Source organism: Cajanus cajan, chromosome 3 (genome assembly GCF_000230855.2).
Source record: "Cajanus cajan strain Asha chromosome 3, NIPB_CcT2T_4, whole genome shotgun sequence".
In the NCBI taxonomy this organism is placed as follows: Eukaryota; Viridiplantae; Streptophyta; class Magnoliopsida; order Fabales; family Fabaceae; genus Cajanus; species Cajanus cajan.
This window is the reverse complement of record NC_138519.1, coordinates 2,071,122-2,091,732: the sequence shown is the minus strand read 5'-3', so window position 1 is coordinate 2,091,732 and position 20,611 is coordinate 2,071,122. Positions and strand designations below refer to the sequence as shown.

The following is a 20,611-nucleotide window of genomic DNA, read 5'->3' as shown; positions in this document are numbered from 1 at the left end:
CATTTTACCTTCCTATAAACTGCACAATCTTTCTCCTTCTAACATTTTTTATAACAAAGAACCTGACATTTCACATCTACGAGTCTTTGGATCTTTATGTTTTGCTTCCACCCTTACTGCTCATAGAACAAAGTTTGCGCCAAGAGCAAAAAGATGCCTCCTTCTTGGCCACAAAGATGGTGTCAAGGGATATTTATTGATGGACTTAAATACTAAGGAAATCTTCATTTCCAGAAATGTGGTTTTCTATGAAACCATATTTCCCTATTCTCCATCATGCATACCCCCTGCTTCTAATAATGATCTTTGCAGCCCTTGTCTCCCATGTACCACCAATCATGCTGATCTCAACCCTGAAGCTTCAAGTCAACATCCTGCTCAACAACAACATATTCCCGTACCTTCCAATACAGCTGAAAACCCTCAAACAAATCTTCCCTTTCGGGTTTCCACCAGACAAAGACATCCTCCCAACTATCTACGAGACTATCATTGTAATATAGTAAATCATCATGCCCCTTTAACTCATTCTACTTCTGTTCCTCATAGCTTATCTGCTTTTCTTTCTTATAATCGACTATCCCCTTCTTATAAATCATTTGTATTATCTTTGACTTCCTCTGCTGAACCTCAATCCTATAACCAAGCCATTCGGCATGCCTGTTGGAAAGATGCCATGGATAAAGAAATTATAGCTCTTGAACAAAATCAGTCTTGGATTTTAACTGACTTGCCTCAAGGAAAGCACCCCATTGGTTGCAAATGGATTTATAAAATTAAACATAAGGCTGATGGTTCTATTGAAAGATATAAAGCCCGACTTGTTGCCAAGGGATACAATCAACAAGAGGGAGTAGATTTCTTTGACACTTTTTCACCTGTTGTTAAGCACACCACAATTAGATTAATCTTAGCCATAGCTGCTGTCAAACAATGGCATCTACATCAATTAGACGTAAATAATGCTTTTCTCCATGGGGACTTGAAAGAAGAAGTCTACATGACTATTCCTAAAGGTTTTAAATCTACAAAACCAAATCAGGTTTGCAAGCTAACTAAATCTCTTTATGGCCTTAAGCAAGCTAGCCGCCAATGGAATCATAAGCTTACTTCTGCCCTTCTTGAAATGGGTTATCAACAGTCAAAATCTGATTACTCTCTGTTTGTTAAATTTGTTGATTCACACATTACTGTTTTGCTAGTCTATGTGGACGATTTAGTTCTTGCAGGTGATGATATCAATGAAATCAATGCTGTCAAGTCAATTTTGGATGCAAAATTTAAAATCAAAGACCTTGGACCATTAAGGTTCTTTCTTGGTTTAGAAGTAGCAAGATCGTCCAAAGGCATCTTCCTCACACAAAGAAAGTATGCATTGGAACTACTTGATGATGCTGGCCTCTTGGGATGCAAACCAGTAACTTCTCCTATGATTCCCAATCTCAAATTGGTCAAAGACAATGGTGTTCCGTATTCTGATCCTAAGTCTTATCGCAGGTTAATCGGTCGTCTCATTTATCTAACTAACACACGACCTGACTTAAGTTTCTCTGTTAGCAGGTTAAGCCAATTTGTTTCCAATCCTATGAAGGACCACTATGATGCTGCTATTCGCGTCTTACAGTACGTCAAAGGAGCTCCTGGTCGAGGCCTTTTCTTTTCCTCCAGTTCTGATCTGCAACTATCGGCCTTTAGTGATTCTGATTGGGCATCTTGCCCAGATTCAAGGAAATCCATCACCGGATTCTCTATCTTCTTTGGCTCATCTCTCATTTCATGGAAATCTAGGAAACAACAAACTGTGTCACGTTCCTCCTCTGAAGCAGAGTACCGAGCTCTAGCTACAACTGTTTGTGAGCTCCAATGGCTCATTTATTTGTTGCAGGACCTGCATTTTTCCATCACCAAGGCTGTTCCATTATATTGTGACAACAAATCAGCCATTCAAATTGCACAAAATCCAACTTTTCATGAAAGAACCAAGCACATAGAACTTGATTGTCATTTGGTCCGAGACAAAGTACAATTGGGTGTCATTAACTTGATTCATATACCTTCTGCTGCACAACTTGCTGATATACATACTAAAGCCCTTTCTCCATCTGTTTTCCAGTCTTTCATATCCAAGCTAGGCATGACAGATTTGTATGCTCCAGCTTGAGGGAGGCTATTAAAATAGTTGAGGGAGGATATATCTTTCTGTTAGAGTAGGTAGTTATATTCTTTTGTAATTAGAGTCTTTATATAAGACTTCTCATTCAATAATAAAACAGATTCTGCTTCTGCAAAATTAACCAACAATGGGGAACCAAATCGAAACTGTGTATTTTTTATTATCTTTATTTGATTTTTTGTATTTTCAGAGTTTTAAAAAAAGACAAACGTAAAATAAAATTAATTTATAAATATTTTCTATTTTCAGTTTTAAAAATAATTAAAACATACATATTTTTTATTTTTGAAAAATACATTTTAAACAGAATTTATTCAAACTAATTCTTAATTCTAATTATTGTACCAGTAAACTACTTTTTAATTGAAAACAGGTTTTAAAACAACAGGACTTAATAACATCACATTTACCAGATAAAAAATATAACATCGCATTTATTGTTTTTTTTTCATTGATTTTTCTTCTTCGTGCGTGACCTTTATTTTATCGTACGTTTGATACGGTGGAAGAGGAGAAAAACTGGAATTTAAATAGAAAGAGATATGGAAATAAAATTTTGTTATAAAAGGAAAAAAAAAGTAGAGAGAAGAAATAAGACAGTATGAGATAGAGAAAAGAATCTGACTGGTGTATTATCTTTGGGAGATGAGTAACCTATTTATAAGTACATGTGGTAACTGAACAATTACACAATAAAGGGAATAATACATAACGAAAATATAAATGGTAATGATTGAAAATGAATATTGGCATCCACTAATTAAGCCACTAATTATTATTCATAACACTCCCACTTGGATGTCCAATATTTAGAATGTGTCTTGTTAAAACCTTACTAGGAAAAACCCTGTGGGATAAAAACCTAGTGAAGGAAAAAGAGTACATCATTCATAAATATTTATTTTTTCCCCCTTATGCATACAATCTTTAAGACGACGGAGTCCAATCTTGTGTATCAATTGTTCAAAAACTTTTCTTGGAAGTGACTTTGTAAAAAGATTTGTTAGGTTGTCACTTGAGCAGACTTGTTGAACATTTATATCACCAATCTTTTGAAGATCATGAGTAAAAAAGAATTTTGGTAGAATATGCTTTGTTCTATCTCCCTTTATGTATCCATCTTTCAATTGTGCAATACATGCAGCATTATCTTCATATATAATTGTCGATGTCATTTTGCTAGAAGATAAACCACAAGTTTCCCGTATGTGTTGAATCACAGATCTTAGCCAAACACATTCACGACTTGCCTCATGTAATGCTAAAATTTCAGCATGATTAGATGAAGTGGCTGATATGGTTTGTTTTACAGATCGCCATGAAATGGCTGTACCACCATTTGTAAACAAATATCCTGTTTGTGATTTACCATTATGAGGATTTGACAAATAATCTGCGTCTGCATAACCATTTAGTTCTGGTTTGGGAACATTTTAATATAATAACCCCATATCCATTGTACCTCTAAGATAACGAAGGATTTGTTTAACTTCATTCCAATGTCTTTGTGTAGGTGAGGAACTATATCTTGCTAACAAATTAACAGTAAATGCTATATCAGGTTGTGTATAATTAGCAGGGTACATTAGTGCTCCTATAGCACTAAGATATGGTACTTCGAGACCAATTATTTCTTCACCCTTTTCTTGGGGTCTAAATGGATCTTTGTTAACATCTAAAGATCTTACAACCATGGGAGTGCACAATAGATGTGATTTGTCCATATAAAACCTTTTAAGCACCCTTTTTATATAAGCTTCTTGATGCAGAAGAATTCCATTTTCTAAGTATTCAACTTGCAGTCCTAGACAAAACTTTATCCTTCCTAGATTCTTCATTTCAAATTCTTTCTTTAAGCAATCTATTGCTTTTGAAAACTCTTCAAGAGTTCCAATAATGTTTATCTCATCTACATAAACTACAATTATGGAAAATCCATTTTCAGATCTTTTTATAAATATACACGGACAAATTGGAACATTTTTATATCCTTCTTGTAACAAGTATTCACTTAGTCGATTATACCACATACGATCTAATTACTTTAGTCCATATAGGGACTTATTCAATTTGATCGAATAATCTTCTCTAGAAATTGCATCTTCAGGCAAATTAAATTCTTCTGGGAGTTTCATATAAATGTCAGCATCAAGAGAGCCATATAAATACGTTGTAACTACATCCATTAGATGTAAATTAAGTTTTTCATGTACAACCAAATTAATTAAATATCGAAAAGTTTTTGCATCCACTACAGGCGCATCTCTCTTCAAAATCAATATTGGGTCTTTGTGAAAAACCTTGAGCAACTAGTCTTGCTTTGTATCTCACAATTTCACCATTTTCATTTTGTTTTTGCACAAAAACCCATTTGTATCCAATTGGTTTTACACCTTTTGGTGTACGTAGTATTGGTCCAAAAACTTTTCCCTTAGCAAGCGAGTCTAATTCTGCCTCAATTGCATCTTTCCATTTTGACCAATCATTTCTTTGTCAACAATCGTTGATGAACTTTGGTTCTTGATCCTTAATATCATTTATTTTATTTAGCGCTATATTATATGCAAACACATCATCAATATTGACATTGTTTCGATTTCATCGTATTCCATTCATGACATAATTTATTAAGATCTCTTCGTTTTCAATAATTTCAGGTACCTGAGTTTCTTCTGGAACTGAAATATTAGTTATGTCAGAGGAATCTTTTTGAGTTTTTACATCCTCAATTTGGTCATTTTGCTCTTTAGCTCCCTTTTTTATTCGAGGATTCTTATCCTTGGAACCAATTGGTCTACCACGCTTCAGGCGTATTTGTGACTCGTTTGTAGTATTAAATTGTCCAACAGGGACTTCGACTCTTATTGGAGCATTAGCCGCTGGTACATATGACTTAGTCACCCTTTTTGGATTTGTGAATACATTTGGTAATTGGTTGACTAGATTTTGCAAATGAATTATCTTTTGAACTTCTAGTTCAAATTGTTTTGTACGAGGATCAAGATGAGATAGTGATAATTCATTCCAACTAATATCTTTTTCCAAATGTTTTTGTTCTCCCCCTAATGTTGGGAAAATCAACTCATTAAAATGGCAATCGACAAACCTAGCCGTAAATAAATCGTCTGTTAATGATTCAAGATATTTTATTATAGATGAGGATTCATACCCAACATATATTCCCAACCTTCTTTGAGGACCCATTTTGGTTCTTTGAGGAGGGGCAATTGGAACATATACAGCACACCCAAAGATTCTCAAATGAGAAATATTAGGTTGCTCACCAAAAACCAACTGTAAAGGAGAGAATTTGTGATAACTTGTTGGCCTGATGCGATTAATATTGCGACATGTAAGATTGCATGCCCCCAAGTTGACATTGGAAGTTTTGATCTCATGAGTAATGGTCTTGCAATTAGTTTTAAACGTTTGATAAATGATTCTGCAAGTCCATTTTGTTTATGAACATGTGCTACCGGATGTTCAATATCAATTCCAATGGATATACAATACTCATTAAAAGCATGAGATGTGAATTCACAAGCATTATCCAAACGAATTTTCTTAATTGGATAATCAGGAAAATGAGCTCTTAATCTAATTAGTTGAGCTAATAATCTCGCAAACGCCTGGTTGCGAGTTGATAATAAACAAACATGTGACCATCTTGTTGATGCATCAATTAAAACCATAAAATATCTAAATGGTCCACATGGGGGTGTATTGGTCCACAAATATCACCTTGTATTCGTTCTAAAAATAAGATAGATTCATGTCCAATTTTTGCTGGTGATGGTCTAATTATTAACTTTTCTTGGGAACAAGCGGTACATGAAAAAACATTTGATTGAAGAATCTCCCGGCTCTTCAATAAATGTTCGCATGAATTTTTAATTATTTTTCGCATCATGATAATTCCAGGATGACCCAATCGATCATGCCAAACCTCAATTTTATTTTGATTTGTAAACTTCTGGTTTACAATAATATTTGTTTCAACTGTATTAACATACGTGCAATACAGTCCATAAGAAAAAGCAGGTAATTTTTCCAATACTTCCTTTTTATTCAAGTGGATTTTCGTGATATAAAGATATTCTACATTCCCTTCATTGTTTGTGTTAATATGAAACCCATTTAAACGAATATCCTTGAAACTTAATAAGTTTCTATAAGACTTAGAAGAATATAATGCATTTTTAATATGCAACTTCGTTACTCCTGGTAACAATATATTAGCTCTTCCGGAGCCTTCAATTATATTTGTAGTATCATATAACATTATTTTCTTACATTATTGAATATGAGAAGATAAAAATTAATACATTAGAACATTCACTTTAGGGAATGAAATAATGTTAGTTAAAATGGTTTCTTGCATACAAAAAAATCTCAATATGTTGTTTTAGTCTTCAAGAGACAATAAACCAACTAAGGATATTTCTTAATCCTTTTTTTTTTAAATATTGCTACTTCTGGAGCAAAATAGATGTATGAAAAATATAGTATATTTTTCAAATTGACAAATCATTATAAAATTAACATTCTTGTTATGTATCATTAGACATCAATTAAATGTCAAAATATACACTAATTTTTATACCATCTCATGTATATTATCTACAAATAAATGTTTCATACAAAATTAAATTTAAAAAAAAAAATCTCACTAACACTTTATTTTAGGAAATAAATGATACAACACAATCATATATTCATTTGAAAAAAAATCATAACTTGTTTATGTCTTTCGTTATAAAAAAAATGAATCTTTCTCATTATATTTATTAAAAAAATTATTTAATAAAAATATATTTATGTCATTGCTAGGTTGACTTTAAGGAGATAAAAAATAATGCTAAAAATTAGGGAAATTATTCTTCTTATAAATGCTGTTTCGAAAAATTAAGGAAATAAACATTGATCACAATTTCATTAAATTCTATATTTTTGTACAAATCACAATCAAATTATAATTCAATGATATCTCCATCAATTAAAATAATAGACGCATAACATTATCAAAACAAATAATATCAATAGGATTTGAAACCAAACTCTTTAAGATTCAATATCGTAACACATGAGTTGAATTACATGAAAAGTTGATTATTTCAATCAATTTAATCATGAACAATATCAAATTACAAATGTAGGAAAACTCATAATCCTTTCAAGAAATCACACAAAACCTAAATAGACTTAAGGACACGCTTCATTAGTCATAATATTTATAAGTGCCTCAAATATCATTCAATATTATAATTATGACATTTACAAAATTATTTCACTTCCGGTGATGACCTCATTTATATCAAAGGATCAAATACAATGTAATATATTTATATGAAAAATTTCACTTCTGGTGAAATTTATTTTATTTTTTACTTTTCATATTATTTTCTCACTTCTAGTGAGAAAATTTATTCCTTCAATTTCATTTTTTTTCATCATTTTCCCACTTCTGGTGAGAAAAAAAAAATAAAGTAAAAGAGGTTAAACATTATTCTTTGATATTGTCTTTTAGACAGATTTCAAAAATGTATGAAGAATTTCTTTATTTAATAGTGTCTTCAGGACTATTATAATATCTTCAAGAGTATTTTAATTCGTAACAATGTAAATAATACAAATATTTGATAAAATTCTTATTGTAAAAGATGAATAACTAACCTTAAAATATTTGTCTTGAAAAATATGACCTTCTTGAAAAAAAAATCTTCACAGCTTTCTCTTGTAATTACAAGACCAATAGATAAAAGACTATCATGCTGATAACGTGTTATAAAATGAAGAAAAAGTAGAGAGAAGAAATAAGACAGTATGAGATAGAGAAAATAATCTGACTGGTGTATTATCTTTGGGAGATGAGTAACCTATTTATAAGTACATGTGGTAACTGAACAATTACACAATAAAGAGAATAATACATAACAGAAATATAAATGGTAATGATTGAAAATGAATATTGGCATCCACTAATTATTATTCATAACAAATTTTATAATTTTGTTTGGTATTATTTTTTAATTCAACGAAAGAAAATACAGTAATTCTAAACCAAGCATATTATAAATGCACAATGCATATATATATATATATATATATATATATATATATATATATTAACATTACGAATCGAATAAATGTTATTTGAATAAAGAATTGTACAATAAATATTACAATGAAAATAGAAAAAGAGAAAAAGTATTGTTATATTAATTATTGCCAGTACAAGATATTCTATAAGGTTTAAATATGTTTTTAGTCCCTCAAATTTAAGGTAAATCTGTTTTTGGTCCCTCAAATTTAAAATTGTTATTTTTAGTCCCTATAATTTCAAAAAATCTTATTTTAGTCCTTATATTCAAATTTTGTAAAGAAATTTATCAAACATTATTGCATAAAATCTACCTATTGCTGTCTCTATTAGTGAAAATATCACATTTAATCCGATTGATATTGCATAACTATCTTAATTAGTCACTTTCAAATATGTTATTGGTGACCTAAGGGACTAAAATAAGATTTTTGAAAATTACATGGACTAAAACAACAGTTTTAAATTTTAGGGACCAAAAACAAATTTGTCTTAAATTTGAAGGACTAAAAACATATTTAAGCCTTCTATAAATAACACAATTCTTACATATTTAATTTAAAGATTTCACTTAATAAAAATAAGCTTTTAGAATTAAATTAATTAAAAAATTTTGAATTTTTTTTATGCTTATTAACGGTAGGCTGGAATTATCTGAATCACTAGGTTGATTTTAATTAATAGTTTTTTGGAAACATCTTCAATGTTATTTATTTATTTTTTTCTTAACGAAAAGAAAGTTTAATTTGATGAGTGAAAACATCTTTCTTCAAAGTTAAAATAGGTTTGAGTTAACCCACAAGTTAATTCTCAGCAACAATTGACTTTCATATATTTTTAAAAATACTTAAAAAAAAATTAAAAATAAAATAAAAGTAACTATGCATTTATATTTATTGTATAAACATATATTGAGCAAAAATATATTAAATTTATTTTTCATAATATAGGTATTAGTTAAAATTAAAAATATATCAATAATTTTTATTGGATTTAATTTTTAACATTAAATTTGATAAATTTTAAGAACATAAAATTTGATCGAGTTGAATTTTGTTCTGTTCCTAATAATTTGAAAGTCGAATCAAAACATTTGGTTTGGATTACTCAAATATTTTGAAAAAAATGTTCATTTAATAAAATATAAAACCAAATTTTTCTATAATTTTTTTTAAATATTAAACCAACAAAAATTATTTATACAAGTCCACGAGACAATGAGAGAATGTGTTCATTGGTAGCCTTTACTAAAAATCAATGTGTTCATAATTTTATTGTAGACATAATTATGTTTGTTTTAATATTTTTTTTAAAAAATATTTCAACATCATTTATTATTAATATTATTTTTCTTTTATCATCCAACATTGTTATTTTAAAAACTAGAAATAATTATATTTGACAAGATTTTTATAGTCCTTGTTTGATTTAATTGTAAATAATTGAATAATTAAAGACTATTCATTAACATTTGTTAGTGTGATAATCTTAATTACGAACACAGTATACAAATTAATTTTTTTTTCTTACCATTTCTTTATATATGTATATATTATTTTTCTTATCTTGTCGTTTTTTCTAGTATTGTCTATGAAGTTGTATTTTTAAGTTTCGGGTGCATGAAGCCAAACGCACATCTATATAAATCTTAATAAAATAAACTTAATATTAGTTGAACCATAAATTCATCAAAGTTTACTTCTAATGTGATTACACACACAATATTATTCTTCTAATTTTCAAGGACCTTAACAAATATTACTTTTTAATTCTTTTTGACTATTATTTTATGGTGAATAACATACAAAAATAGGACGAACATAGATGCCAATTTCTATAAAAAAAATTAACAAAATTTATTTTTAATATTTAAAATTGATGATTGATAATTGTAATGTTAATTTTTTAAAAATATTTTATTTATCTTAATATATGTATATATATTATTTTAATAATTAAAAATTTAGATATTATATGAGAAATTTAATATATATTTGTGAAATAAAATTAGCCTCCTAACACTCAATTATTCACTACACGTAATTTTTTTTCTTCAACTTTTCTTCTGCACGCGTGACCCTACTCTTCCAAGTATTAACATTTCCATATTAGTAGCATAATGAGATTTTGCTGCTGAATTTTTTTAGTATTTAGTACAAAAATAGCACACTCTTTTCATTTTACCAAAAGAAAAATATATATATATATAGAAAAGCAAACTTAATTACACTTACCCTTTCAGACAGCGAAAATTTTGGTCTATTTATTTTCAACATTTTGTTTTTATTTTTATTTTTCTTTTTAAGATTAGATTCGTTTCGTTTCCGAGTCTTCAGCTCAGAGGCCATTGTCTCAAGCGTGTGTGCATTATTTCCCTTTCCATTCGTCAAATCTTCTTCTTCTTCTTCTTTCTTTCTTTCTTCAGTAAAAATCACTCTACAGTTCTAAAATCAAATCACCCAAATCCACATCACAATCCCATTTTCACGCCTTCACCAGAATCACAACCCAGAATCTTTCTTGGTCCTTTTCTTGAATTCAAACACCAAAGTTCGAGTCTTTTTCAACTTCGCTTGAGCCCCATTGAAGGGTTCGCATCTGGGTGTTCGTGTGCATGTGAGTTTCGGCCACAGTTCGAAGCTTTTCCCATTCCACTTTGCCCCAATTGATGGGACTCTAATGGGTTCCTTGGAATCAGGGATCCCATTGAAAAAATCGAGTTTGTTTGGTCCTCAGCTCAGCAGAAAGGAGAAGAACCCTTTTTCTCACAGGTTCAGATCGAGCTTCTCGAGGTTGCTCTTCAAGAAGCTCGATTACGTGCAATGGATTTGCACGGTGGTGGTGTTTCTGTGTTTGGTCGTTGTGTTCCAAATGTTTCTGCCAGGTTCGGTTGTGGAAAACGCGGGGGAAGAGTCGTTGAAAGCTGTGGGAATGCGGTCTGATAATTTGTTCCATTTTGGAGACTTTGACAAGCTTGTGTTGGACATTGGGGAGGATGCTGTTTTTCTGCCTAGGATTTCGGAGAAATTCAGGAGAGGTGGGGATGTGGATTTGTTTAATCACTCAGTGCAGCATTTTGGGTTCAGGAAACCTCAGTTGGCATTGGTTAGTTCAACTATTTTTTCTTCTTTTAACTTTTGGTTTTTGTTTATAGAGTTTCTTGCTGTTCATTGTGGGGAGAGTTAAACTGGAAGCTGGACTTGTTGGTTGTGCATGTGGTTCACTTCAGCATGTTTTTTTATTCCCTTTTTTTTTTTTTTTTTTTTTTTTAATGATATAATGTGGAAGGTTTTACATAAATTTCGAACTGTTTCAGTTGATGTCAGGTTTTTATTTATTTTTATTTTTATTAAGTAATGTTTTTGTGCTTTATGAGTTTTCCTTGTTATTGGTCCGTGAATTTTTGTTTATTTCTATCTTGACATTTTAGGGTTATGTGATTTTGATTTCTTTTGAAGGTGTTTGGAGAGCTGTTGGTTGATTCACAACAATTACTTGTGGTGACAATTGCATCTGCTTTGCTAGAGACTGGCTATGAAATCCAGGTACTTGGTTTATGGTTTGTTCTCTATATTTATATTTATGCTGGAAAAATACTTCTGAATTTAGGTTTATGCACCGGTGTGGGTTTGAATGTGGTGCTTGATTTCTGGAAGAGATGGAGAACGCAAACAAGTCGATAATAAGTCAAATGTTCCTCTTACGCAAATGTGTGTGCGTGTGTTTATTTTACTATTGGTTTCAACTTTCAAACGCCTCACGGGATAAGTGAAGATAACTCTACTAGATGTTAATTCACCTTCCACGTAGAACCTTGCTAGAGAAGTGTTTGAAATTGAAGCAGGCCTATGGGTTTAAAATTGTTGATTGATGTCCTTAAGAATGTGGTGACTTATCGAAGTTAGGCTAAAAAATATTAAGATGTTTGCCTCCACGTCTCTTTCAGTGTTTTATTTTTAATATATTTATTTTAGCTCAAATATTGTCTTATGTTTTGCAGGTCTTTTCACTTCAAGATGGACCAGGGCATAATGTGTGGAGAAACTTAAGAGTTCCAATCACTGTCATTAGAACTTGTGATAAGCGCAACAACTCTGTAGACTGGCTAAAGTATGATTGTTGTTATAGTTTTTACTTCTGGACTAAGAGCATTTTGCATGGTTTTAATAATTCGAATGTCTAGAAATCTGAACCAACTATTTGGTAACTGATAAAATGACGGTCTGTTTAATCCTTTCAAGCTTTATATATCTTTTCTACTTTGTTGTTGATGCACCTTCTATAACTTCTGGTTTTTAGGTATACTGAAGTTAATCATCGGAAAATTACAGTAAAATAATTTGTTTTTATATGGCTAGATTACAATATTGATTAATACTCTATCCTTTACTCAGTTATGTTTATTTTCAGTTTGTGAAAAAAAATGTTATTTGATTCTCTTAATCATTACTTTCAGTTTGTCTTTTTAATGATGTGAATTAATCCTTATAATATTTGAACATTGAAAATAGTATATCTGAATTCACGTGAATTCACTTTGACTTGTTTCTTAATTTGTTGCTGACTAAGAAAATGCTATTGTTTTGATCGGATTAGCAAATTCTGATTGCAACTGATAAGAATTATTCTATCTTTTTTTTTTTCAGCTATGATGGTATAATTGTGAGCTCTCTGGAAGCCAAGGGTGCCTTTTCTTGGTATGATACTTGAGTTTTTTTTACCTGAATCCTTTCTGATTTTGCACCTATGATTTGTGTTTGAGGTTTTTTGTCATGAACATCCGTATTCAAGTAGCACAAATGATTTTAGTTCTTACAGTTTTTTGCAGGAGCCTTTCAAGTCTATCCCTCTTATATGGATCCTTCATGAAAATGCTCTTGCTTATCGATCAAGGAAATATGCCACTAATGGGCAGATTGAACTTTTGAATGATTGGAGAAGAGTTTTTAATCGTTCCACAGTAGTTGTTTTTCCAAACTATGCCTTGCCGGTAATATGTATGGGACAAATTATTTATTTAATGTTTGATACATTTAAAGCATACTTAACCTAGGGCCTCTACTTAAATTTCACTTGCTCAACCGCCTGAAATGCTGAGCGTTACAAGTTAATCTCATTTTCACGTAGTTATGTATTCCTTTATTGATTCATAATTTATGTTGACATTTAAACAGTTTCTTGTTAACTGCTTCTTCATCATTTATGAATAAATCTGATTTAGAAAATGCAAACGAGTTTCACATTGGATACTAATATACTATTATTCCAAGTTTTAGTTCCATGATAAATAAACATTATGGTTATAATTAACTAGCATATTATAACTTGGTTACTGTCTTTTTAAAGTGAAATCTCACTATGTTGGGACATTATTAAATATGACACCCTAATGTTGTTATGTTTCCACAGATGATTTACTCCACATTTGATGCCAGAAATTTTTATGTCATTCCTGGTTCCCCTGCTGAAGCATTAGAAGCAGAAGCATTTATGGCCTTACAGAAAGATAATTTGCGTGTCAATATGGGCTATGGCCCAGAAGATTTGATTATTGCAATTGTGGGCAGTCAATTTTTGTACAAGGGCATGTGGTTGGGGCATGCCATTGTTTTACGAGCCTTAGAACCACTTCTGGCAGACTTCGTTTTAAACAAAGATAATTCGAGTGCACAACTGCGTGTCATTGTTCATAGTGGGGAATTAACTAATAACTACAGTGTGGCTCTTGAGGTATATATCCTACTTATCTTTGTTTATGCTTTAATAATTTGAAGTTTCTTATCTTGTATCTGTTTCATTAGACCATGGCGCATAGCTTGAAATATCCAAGAGGTGTTATAGAGCATATAGCTGGAGATTTGAATGCCGATTCTGTTCTTGGCGCAGCAGATGTAGTGATATATGGATCCTTCCTTGAAGAACAGTCTTTTCCAGAGATTTTGATCAGAGCTATGTCCTTTGAGAAACCAATTATTGCTCCTGATGTTCCCATGATCAGAAAATATGTATGCTTGTGCTCTTTTTTTTTTTTTTTTTTAATCACTTTAACCATATTATGGTCATGGGTAGATTGCTTGTTACTTTTATCAATCTTTAGTTTGAAGTCTCCTGGAATAATCCAGACTTTGGCTTTTTATGGCAGTTATAATAACGTCCCAGCATCTAAAATGTTACCAATTGTTATTTTTAGTTTAAAAAAATGAGAGTTAAAGCTTATCATATCATGTATTTCCGAGGAAATAACTGACTGTTTTGTCTACATTAACTAGGTGGATGACAGGGTGAATGGTTATCTTTTCCCAAAGGATAATATAAGAGTTCTGAGGCAAATTTTGTTAAAAGTGATCTCAAAGGGGAAAATATCACCCTTGGCTCGTAACATTGCCTCAATAGGGAGAAGCACTGCAAAGAATCTTATGGTTTCAGAAGCAATTGATGGATATGCATCTTTACTTCAGAATATTCTCAGGCTTCCATCAGAGGTTGCACCACCTAAGGCTGTTTCAGAAATTCCTTCCAATGTTAAAGAACAATGGCAGTGGCATTTGTTTGAAGCCGTTCCAAATATGACATATCAAAATAGGGCACTAGGAAGTAACACGTTTTTAGATAAATATGAGGACCAGTGGAATCATTCTCAAAAAAATAGATCCACTACTACAGTTGCAGCTAGCGATACATTTGTATATAGCATATGGGAAGAAGAAAAATATACTCAACTGGCTATTACGAAAAAAAGGAGGGAGGATGAAGAGGTGAGATCAAGGAATGTTCTAATTTATAGAAGTGATACATCTTTCTAAAAATCTACTAATAGTTCTCCTAGTACATTATAAAATATTGAATGAAAAGTTCAATATTTTCTTCACTTAGAAATTAGGAGGATTATTAGGAAGAATGTTTAGGATTATTTTTTACAAAATTAGGGCATTGGATCTTTCATGAATTCCATTTCTGGTAAGTAGAGCTCAACTCATGTCGAGTTTCAATGCAGCTGAAGGATAGAACAGAGCAGTCACATGGAACATGGGAGGATGTATATAAAAATGCTAAGAGGATTGACAGATTAAAAAATGATTTACACGAAAGAGATGAAGGAGAGCTTGAGCGGACAGGACAACCACTATGCATTTATGAGCCTTATTTTGGTGAAGGATCCTGGCCTTTTCTACATCAAAAATCTCTTTATCGTGGAGTTGGCGTGGTAAGTTGGGTTTGCTTGTATTTTATTGTATTGTATTTCATATTAATCCATCTTTATCAATGCTTGTAATAATAAGTTTTATAGTCTTGTGTCTGAAAAGGCTAACTTGAGTGATCTCTACACCTTGAAAGGGATCTTTGGATGCCCTTGGTGCACATACACAATAATAATAATAATAGTAACAATGCCTCAAATTTTGTGTAATAGTTGTGCTTTCTTTTAAGGACTTGTAATCAATGGATTCTGATTTCAATCCTACACAATGAATCTACTCAATGTTTTCAGTCCGGTAAAGGTCGAAGACCTGGGAGAGATGATGTTGATGCTCCTTCTCGGCTACCACTGCTTAATAATGGCTACTATCGAGACTTGCTTGGTGAATATGGAGCCTTCCTTGCAATTGCTAACAGGATTGACCGTTTACACAAAAATGCTTGGATTGGATTTCAGTCTTGGAGAGCAACAGCAAAAAAGGTATATAATTGTTTTACATATTTCGTTTCTTTGGAGATCTGCCTCTTGATATTCTTTTTCTTCTCCGAGTGTATTGGTTTTAATAAATTTTAATTTTATCCTTGCCAATCATTTTATGTTTGAGGGTTGTGGACTTGTGATGCTAATTTTATGTTACCTTTTTCCTTGTAACTTATCTATATAGAGGTATTAATAGTGGGTATCATAAGGTATTTAAAGCTGTAGATTCTGTCTAATTAGAGCTTTCTAATTTGTGGATATAACAAGGAAAAAAAGAAAAATGATCTTGTGTTGTGTGTGCTAAACTGGATCTTCACCAGTTTCCATTCTCCTTTCTTTTGATTAGTGGCCTTAATTGTGTATAAGGCTGAAATGTAGTAACATGACTTGAATGGAAACATTTTGAATTTCTTGTGTCTCGGGTATTTTTTGACATCTAGTGTGGGGTTTTAACAGGCATCTTTGTCCAGAACTGCTGAAAATGCATTATTGGATGCCATTCAATCCAAAAGGTATGGGGATGCACTATATTTTTGGGTGCGCATGGATATGGATTTACGAAACCCTTTGCAAAAGGACTTTTGGTCATTTTGTGATGCCATTAACGCAGGAAATTGCAAGTATGATCTCTTCAATCCATTGTATTTTTTATATTCTTTTTAGTACATGAAATGATGAAAGTTTGAGTATTGGCCCTTGCTTTTTGTCTTTTACATTTTTAAAGATATTGCTTAATTTTCTCTATATTTGTGTTGAGTGAAGGTTTGCTTTCTCCTCAGCCATGAGGAGAATGTATGGGTTAAAAGATGATATGGATTCTTTACCTCCCATGCCTGTAGATGGTGATACATGGTCTGTCATGCATAGTTGGGCTCTGCCTTCAAGATCCTTTTTGGAGTTTGTAATGTTCTCCAGGTAACATTTTGTCAAAAAAGAAAATTGCTCTCTTGTAACTTGTTTGAGAGTTAAATAACTGATGTAAACTACCATTTGTGCAGAATGTTTGTGGATGCATTGGATGCGCAAATGTATGATGAACACCATTCAACAGGACACTGTTCTTTGAGTTTGTCAAAAGTAATTTGCTTCCTCAAAGGATTAGTTTAGTCTGATGGTTTGGTTTTTAGCCATTTTCTACTCATGGTTTAATTATCTTTCAGATAGAGATGATTTTACTTTCAGTTACATTATATCCTTGCTGCTTATTTCTGCTCCACTTGTCTCATAGCTTGTGTAAACTGAAATTGCAGGATAAGCATTGTTATTCACGTCTTCTTGAGGTTGTTGTAAATGTGTGGGCATACCACAGTGCTAGGAGGATGGTGTTTGTGGACCCTGAGACTGGCCTAATGCAGGAACAACACAAGTTCAAGAGCCGCAGAGGTCAAATGTGGATCAAATGGTTCTCATACACCACCCTTAAGAGCATGGATGAGGACTTAGCAGAGTTATCAGATTCTGAGGATCCTTCAAGGCGTTGGTTGTGGCCATCAACGGGTGAAGTATTCTGGCAAGGTGTATACGAGAGGGAGAGAAGCTTAAGGCACAAGGAGAAGGAAAAGAGGAAGCAGAAGAGTATAGAAAAACAGACTAGAATGAGGAAGCGTCATCGCCAACAAGTGATAGGGAAATACATTAAGCCCCCACCAGATGTGGAAACCTCTAATACATCCGTGCTTGCATCATGATCATTTTGAGTAGATCCTCGTATAAAATTCTTTTCTTCTTTTCTTTTTTAATCTTTATTTCATTTTGGTTAGTATAATTGTGATTTTCGTTCAGAAAGGATGCATATTTCTGTTGAGGGTCTTGTAGGTAATCGTTCTAGTCATTGATGCTGATAAATAGCTAATGTGTAAAGTATCTTTTATTTTTTGACTTATTCTGTAATTCTATTCTTTCAGGACAATAAATTCTTTTAGGGAGAGGTGTTGGAAATTGTAATGTTGGTACGTAGTTGAGTCAATCTTGATGAAATTAACTATAATCTCATTATTTTTTCCATGCCATGTTCCTCTGTATGCTCCATGCACCACCATGCAAGAGTAGCTGCTTCTATACATTAAACAATTTACAAATGGGTCATTCGCCCTTTTTTCCCCTTCTATTTCTTTGCTTCTAATGCATGCGAGTTGCAACCAACCTCTGATGCAACATACAAACGGGTCGATGTTAATTAGGTATAATAAATGTAGTTTGAAAGCTGTGATTTTTTTTTTCAAATTAGACTAATACTACGTAAATATTACTTGTCTAATCGATGCTAAGTGAAACTGGAAACTAAATCACAACTTCTAAAGTACAATACAATTATCATAGCTTCATTGTTATTCCGCCGCATTGCCCAACTTCCCCGTGGCATGACTAACTTATGGCCACCACACAACTACTGCACCGTTGCAATTACCACCATAGTGACCTCCTGTATGTAAAATCTATTTTCTCTATTAGTTGCATACTGTATTGTATATTTTCATGTTGATTTAAGTTTAAGATGCTTTTATGATGTTATTTTGCTTTTAGTTGATTTAGACGGGTTAAGTAGGTCCTTCAACTATGTGAGAATTTTCATTCTAATTGCCTGAACTGGTTTGCCACTATAAAAGTACTTTGCAATAGTTTTGTAGGTTTGGTATTTGAAGTTTATATATTGTTACACAGCGTCATAAAGCTTGTTCTTAATTACGTTCTAAAACTCGTCAAATTTCTGAACTTTGACCCCAAATGCACTAATAGACCGTGAAAGCAACCATACGTCATTGCAATAGCAAATATGAAGGAAATCGTTGAAAAAAGATAATTATTGGACAAATGACATTTTGTGTTGTTTCAGAAAATACGAATTTTAACCGATTAACGATTCTTCACCTATATCCTTGTGTACAATCCGGAACTCACTTTTACACATATTGAAAAAATTTATTAAATGTATTTAATTTTCGTAATTTTATGTAAAATATACATCATATTTTCTAAAATATCTTTAATCACTTTCATTGTAGATAGTGCTCTAATTAAATATTTTTGAATTAAGAATATTAAATAAAATTGACTTTAATGAAATTTACTAATATTTTAATTTTTAAAAAATATTATTTGCTTATAAATATGTTTAGAGACAGTAACTGCTAAACAGATATCAATTTATTTTTACAGCAAACGGATATCAATTTTATTATTCTGTTGTTAATAAGAAAATTAAAACAAAGTTTTAAAAATAAAAATATTTTTTTAAATATATAAATAAATAAGTGTAACATTTACTATTAGGTGTTAACATATTTAAAAATATGTCTTATTCCAGTAAATATAACTGAATTATTGAACTTAATTGAAAGCTTGATTTGCCTTGTTTAACAAAATAAATAAATTTGAGTTTGATTTGTTTAGCTAATTTATAACTTAATTATTTTTATTTTTATGAAAATGTTTATCAAATTTATTTTTAAGTTTACCAATATAACATTTAATAATTATCTTAATACTAAATAGTTATTTATTGATAAAAAAAATGTCCTTAACATGTGATATGTAGAATTACTTTTTTTATATTTTATTTATAGATTATTAGATTTTCATAATTTAATAGATAAAAAATCATAACTAAAAAAAGGTCATAATTCACTAACTATTAACAAAAAAAAAACTTCAAAATAAATTTACCGTTCTTTTTTAAGAGGCAACATCTTTACATCCGGAAGAAAGTAGAGTTTTTTCTAGTATAATTTTAGTTTGGGAGAAAAGGTGTGAAGTGGAAAACTTGATTAGGAAAAGGAAGAGTATAGGCATGCTAATGGGGCGGGGACGGGTTTTATGTTTCATGCTCCCACCTCTGATACTCATTAGGGGTAAAATATGGGTATCCATTCCTCTCTTTAACGGGGTTTGGGTTTTTCCATACCTATTCTTGGACTTTTTTTTTTTTTGTTTCTAATAGATATAAAAAAATAAAAGGAAAGTATGATAATACAAATTTTTACATATAAAGGTCTCTAATTTTGGTTTATATATATGAATAAATTTTTAATTATATTATTAAGCGGGGTGAGGGTGAGGGCATGGAGGGTATTAACACTCCCGTTTCCGCCCCCGTTCTCGACTTTACCAATCAGGGAAAGCCCTAACTCAAACCTAAACCTGATCAACACGAATTTTTTCCATCCAAATCGAGTAAGTTCCGACGGGTACTCACAGGACCGAATTAGAATATCATGTCCAGAAGAGTGTTTTTCGCGATGTTGAGTTACGTGGGCTGGCCTGGGATTGTCTAGAGGTGCAAATGTCTCAGGCATATGATCAAAAGGAGATAAATTTTTTTAAAATATGTATAATTGTGAGATGATTTTTTATATATTATTTTTAAAAATAAATTATCTCTTATATATATATTTTATATTTAAATATGTAATTGTTATATAACAACTTTGATTAACACGAATGGTGAGAGATTCAAGTGATTGGAGTTTGAGTCCTAACATTTAAGAATGTAAAAAACTCAAATGGGAAATGAATGTTTAGTTATTTAATGTTTATCAAACTTTTGGGAGAGAGATTGCCCCATGTTCGATAAAAAATATTTTTTTTTATAATGCACATACACATATATATATATAGTTTCTGTTGTTATTATTATTATTATGTTTTTTTATGTATTATATTC

The 20,611-nt window shown here is 31.3% G+C and overlaps 1 protein-coding gene across 1 annotated transcript; it reads left to right on the top strand.

Annotated features, from left to right (window-relative positions):
• The first annotated feature begins 10,574 nt into the window (after positions 1–10,574).
• On the top strand, positions 10,575–17,955 carry LOC109794638 (glycosyl transferase family 1 protein). Its single transcript, XM_020354110.3, has 14 exons — positions 10,575–11,378; positions 11,732–11,818; positions 12,274–12,383; positions 12,920–12,970; positions 13,092–13,263; positions 13,683–14,003; positions 14,075–14,278; positions 14,543–15,028; positions 15,268–15,477; positions 15,763–15,951; positions 16,408–16,571; positions 16,714–16,866; positions 16,950–17,028; positions 17,202–17,955. Exons 1-14 carry the CDS (start codon positions 10,953–10,955, stop codon positions 17,637–17,639), a joined length of 3,090 nt encoding a protein of 1,029 aa, XP_020209699.1. The 5' UTR covers positions 10,575–10,952; the 3' UTR covers positions 17,640–17,955.
• The last annotated feature ends 2,656 nt before the right edge of the window (positions 17,956–20,611 follow it).

Excerpts from the sequence above, each read along its gene's own strand:
- LOC109794638 (XM_020354110.3), top strand. The coding sequence starts at position 10,953 with ATGGGTTCCTTGGAATCAGGGATCCCATTGAAAAAATCGAGTTTGTTT. Across the intron at positions 15,478-15,762 it reads TTTATCGTGGAGTTGGCGTG|TCCGGTAAAGGTCGAAGACC; the intron begins GTAAGTTGGGTT and ends CAATGTTTTCAG. Across the intron at positions 15,952-16,407 it reads GGAGAGCAACAGCAAAAAAG|GCATCTTTGTCCAGAACTGC; the intron begins GTATATAATTGT and ends GGGTTTTAACAG.